The 3,499-nt window shown below is 29.7% G+C and overlaps 1 protein-coding gene across 1 annotated transcript; it reads right to left on the reverse strand.

Annotated features, from left to right (window-relative positions):
• Positions 1 to 499: 499 nt before the first annotated feature.
• LOC131658254 (transcription factor MYB98-like) lies at positions 500 to 2,395 on the reverse strand. Its single transcript, XM_058927567.1, has 3 exons — positions 1,836 to 2,395; positions 1,627 to 1,753; positions 500 to 1,090 (listed from the first exon to the last, which is right to left on the reverse strand). The coding sequence occupies exons 1-3, from the start codon at positions 2,393 to 2,395 to the stop codon at positions 500 to 502; spliced, it is 1,278 nt and encodes a 425-aa protein (XP_058783550.1).
• Between the last annotated feature and the right edge of the window lie 1,104 nt (positions 2,396 to 3,499).

Consider the following 3,499-nt stretch of genomic DNA (forward strand, 5'->3'; position numbering starts at 1 on the left):
TGCGTGATAGTGACTCGTGAAGTAATGATAGATTTTGTTATACATATAAAATTAAAAGTTAAAATGAATTAATTCATTTTAAAATAAATCACAATTATATAAATTCTAAAGTATGTATTTATATAAATGATAGAGAGAAAGAGAAGTGTTTAGGTGAGAGAAAATTGTGGTGTTTGAGAGGGAAACAAAAAAGTTGTGAATTCACGAAGATTTGAAAAATAGATGTGTCAAAAGAAAAATATAATTGAGTAGTACAAATTTATTTAATCAATTATGTAAAAGGGTATTATGTAGTGTAAAATTTATTTTGCTTAAAGATAATATAGGGTGTTTAATAACATAGGTAGATAGTTGATGTATTTCTCCCTCCTCAAACAAAAATTACAAAGCAATTCCAATTCATATTTAAAACATATATGTATAATATTAATAATATAGTAATACTAGTGTGCATAATATACTATATATTGATGCCAAAAACATAAATTACTTAACAATTTCATTGACATGAAAAAACCATATCAATCAAATCCATCTCCTTCTTAACTTCAGCTCCAAACATAGATTCCATAATCTCTTTCTCAACATCACAATGTTTTTTTCCTTCCATAATTTTCACATCATCCAGAAGAGAATCAATACTACACCCATCTTGAAACAAACTCTCATCAAAACAAAAATCTGGAACATCATCAAAACCACAACTCGGAACCAAACACTCATCACTTGGACAAAATTGTTCAGCTTTCTGAGACTGAGATTGAGACTGAGCTGATATTGCTATTGTTGTGTCTTTGTTGGTATTGTTTTTCATGACACTAACATTAGTTGATGATTTTTTTCTATAATCTTTTGGAGGGTTTTTGTCTAAGTTCAAGCTCTTGATATAATCTTGTAGAAGATTTCCTCTAGGGTATTTCGAGCGACACTTTCTTTTAGAATATTGTCTTCTCTTGGTTGCATTCCAATGGTTTTTTATTGAGTTTTCAGTTCTTCCTGGTAACTTTTTAGCTATCTCTGCCCATTTGTTTCCTATCTCTCCATGAGCTTTGATCAATATTCTGTCTTCTTCCTCACTCCATATGTCCTTCTGCAACAACAAACATTTTTTCAGGATTTCGAAAACTTGTTTATTTTAACGTTACATAAGCAACTCTAAACAAAGACATGTCTGATGTCCAATCCATGTCAGGAGGATATGACATAGACACAAGACCAACACATTTGATTATTATCTAATGTAAGATCGGCCCAATCAATTCAGTAGCTCTGTTTTAATTTTAAAATTAGGCTTAAATTTTAAAAATATATAATTTTAATTATTAAAAATAACATATCAAAAATACAATTGTATATTAATCAAACGAAACACTAAAAAATCCAAAATATTATTTAAATTATAAATGATTTTATATAAATTTTATGTTTTAATTTTGATATAATTTTTTAATTATAAAAAAAGTGGACCATCCTAAAATTTGAGGTCTGGTTCGTAGTACTCCCTACACTTGTGCAGGGCTGGACCTGGCCAAATGTCTTAGGTCGTATTCAATGTCCATTTTTGTGTCTGCGTGTCTGAGTTGATGTTTAATAGATTTGAACTTAATAATAAAAATATTTATGTACCTTAATATCAGGCCTTAGATGATTATGCCATCGCTCTCGGCATTGTTTTCCAATTCTACCCGGCAACATCTGAGCAATACGAGACCATTTTCTCAAACCATTTTGTTCAACCAGCTGAATCAACAACCTGTTTTTGCATGCACGTAAAAATTAATAACTAGTAATATACAATGAAGAGAAAAAAAAGTTTCATAATTTTATGTACGTACCCATCTTCTTCTACAGTCCATTGTCCTTTCACAACGTTGGAATTCTTACGAATTTTTTCTATCTTTCTTGTGAGAGGATATGCTTTGCTGTTTCTATTCATGCCAAATCTTTTGTAATATCTCATTGAAGGCATGCATGAAACTTCATCTGGTGCAACAAAACTCAAAGGTTTGGTTTCTTGAGGAATATTAATATTAAAGGGAAAATAATTACTTTGGTTTGTAACCATCGTTTCGACTTGATTATTCCTCTGAGAAAGATTGTTCAACTCATAACCTCCATGAAGAAAATTGTCCATTACAAAAGCATGACCATTACCATTACCACTATTCTCCACAAATGGCTTGAAATCATTATCAGCAAAAGAAAATTTATCACTAGGACCAAAGTTTTGGACCCCGGAAACATGATTGAAAAAAGTACCATTCGGATTAAACTTATCAATGTGATTAAAATCTTGTAAGAATCCTTGAGATGAAGGAACAATGAAAGGATTCTCTTGATTTTTCATGTTGGGTTTGAAGTAGAAATTTTCTGTAAGCTTTGTCTCAAGATCCATTGACATAAAGTTTTATGTAACAGAAAATAATGTTTTTGTCACACTTATGTTACGAGTTACCTAGTTTGGTTCCCTAAATAGGAGATGAATGTTAGAAGCATTTAATTACTAAAGGATTGATTCACATCTTAACTTAACCATAAGGTTAATATTACCATAGTAATCTAACATTATGTTTTATTTTAATGCTTAAGTTGGTAACTGTCATGAATTAATAAATACAATTATAATTTTGGGTGTTATGATATTTACATACATAATTATTATGGTCAATTGCTTGGTGAAGTAGAATTAAAGCTTAAATTCAGTTTTGACTTAAGTTTTTTAATGTTTCTTTTATGTTCTAATTTTTTTTCTTTAGGTGATTTTAGTCTACAGATATATATTTTGATTGTATTTTGTTGATGTGTCAAAACACGTATATAAAAAAGGGTGTGCATTGAATTGGATCGAATTTGAGTTGACTCTTCAACTAATAATTTTAAAAGTAAAACCAATATCACAATCTCTAAATTTGGATGCAATTCATGGATAAAAAAAGATTTTGAAATTATAAATATAAAAATAATTCAATTAAGAGGGTTTATTACATAAACATTCAAAATATAGTAAAATTATAGTCTTAAAATTAAATAAAACTCATTATTCAATATTTTAAATCAAATAAAAATTTAATGATGCTAAGTGGAGTAAGTCACTCTATGGAGGGTTAAAATGCAATATTGATGCATCTTTTTCTAATAAGAATGGAATAGGTGTTTGTATTAGAAACGATGAAGGTCTGACAAAGTGGTTTTCGCCTATTAGTGATGTTGATATTGGTGAAGCTCTAGGTCTCTTGACTTCTATCAAATGAGTGTTGGATATTGGCAATGATAATGTGGATTTTAAGTCGGATTCTAAAATTGTTGTGGATAGTGTGATCACTCCAAAGCCAAACGAATCGGATTTCGGTGCCATTTCTCGAGTCTGTCATCACCTATTGACCCAACCTGTTAGGAACTTTCATGTTAAGTTCATTAGAAGACAAGTTAATGAAGTTGCTCATGCTTCGACAAAGACGACTCCATCTCTTACTAGTTTTCACATTTTTAACAATGTATC

The sequence above is a fragment of the Vicia villosa genome, linkage group LG3, assembly GCF_029867415.1.
Source record: "Vicia villosa cultivar HV-30 ecotype Madison, WI linkage group LG3, Vvil1.0, whole genome shotgun sequence".
NCBI lineage: Eukaryota > Viridiplantae > Streptophyta > Magnoliopsida > Fabales > Fabaceae > Vicia > Vicia villosa.

Coding starts and splice junctions, on each gene's coding strand:
- LOC131658254 (XM_058927567.1), bottom strand. CDS start 2,395: ATGGATCTTGAGACAAAGCTTACAGAAAATTTCTACTTCAAACCCAAC. Junction 1,754..1,835: donor TGGACTGTAGAAGAAGATGG/GTACGTACATAA, acceptor ATGCAAAAACAG/GTTGTTGATTCAGCTGGTTG. Junction 1,091..1,626: donor ATCTAAGGCCTGATATTAAG/GTACATAAATAT, acceptor TTGTTGTTGCAG/AAGGACATATGGAGTGAGGA.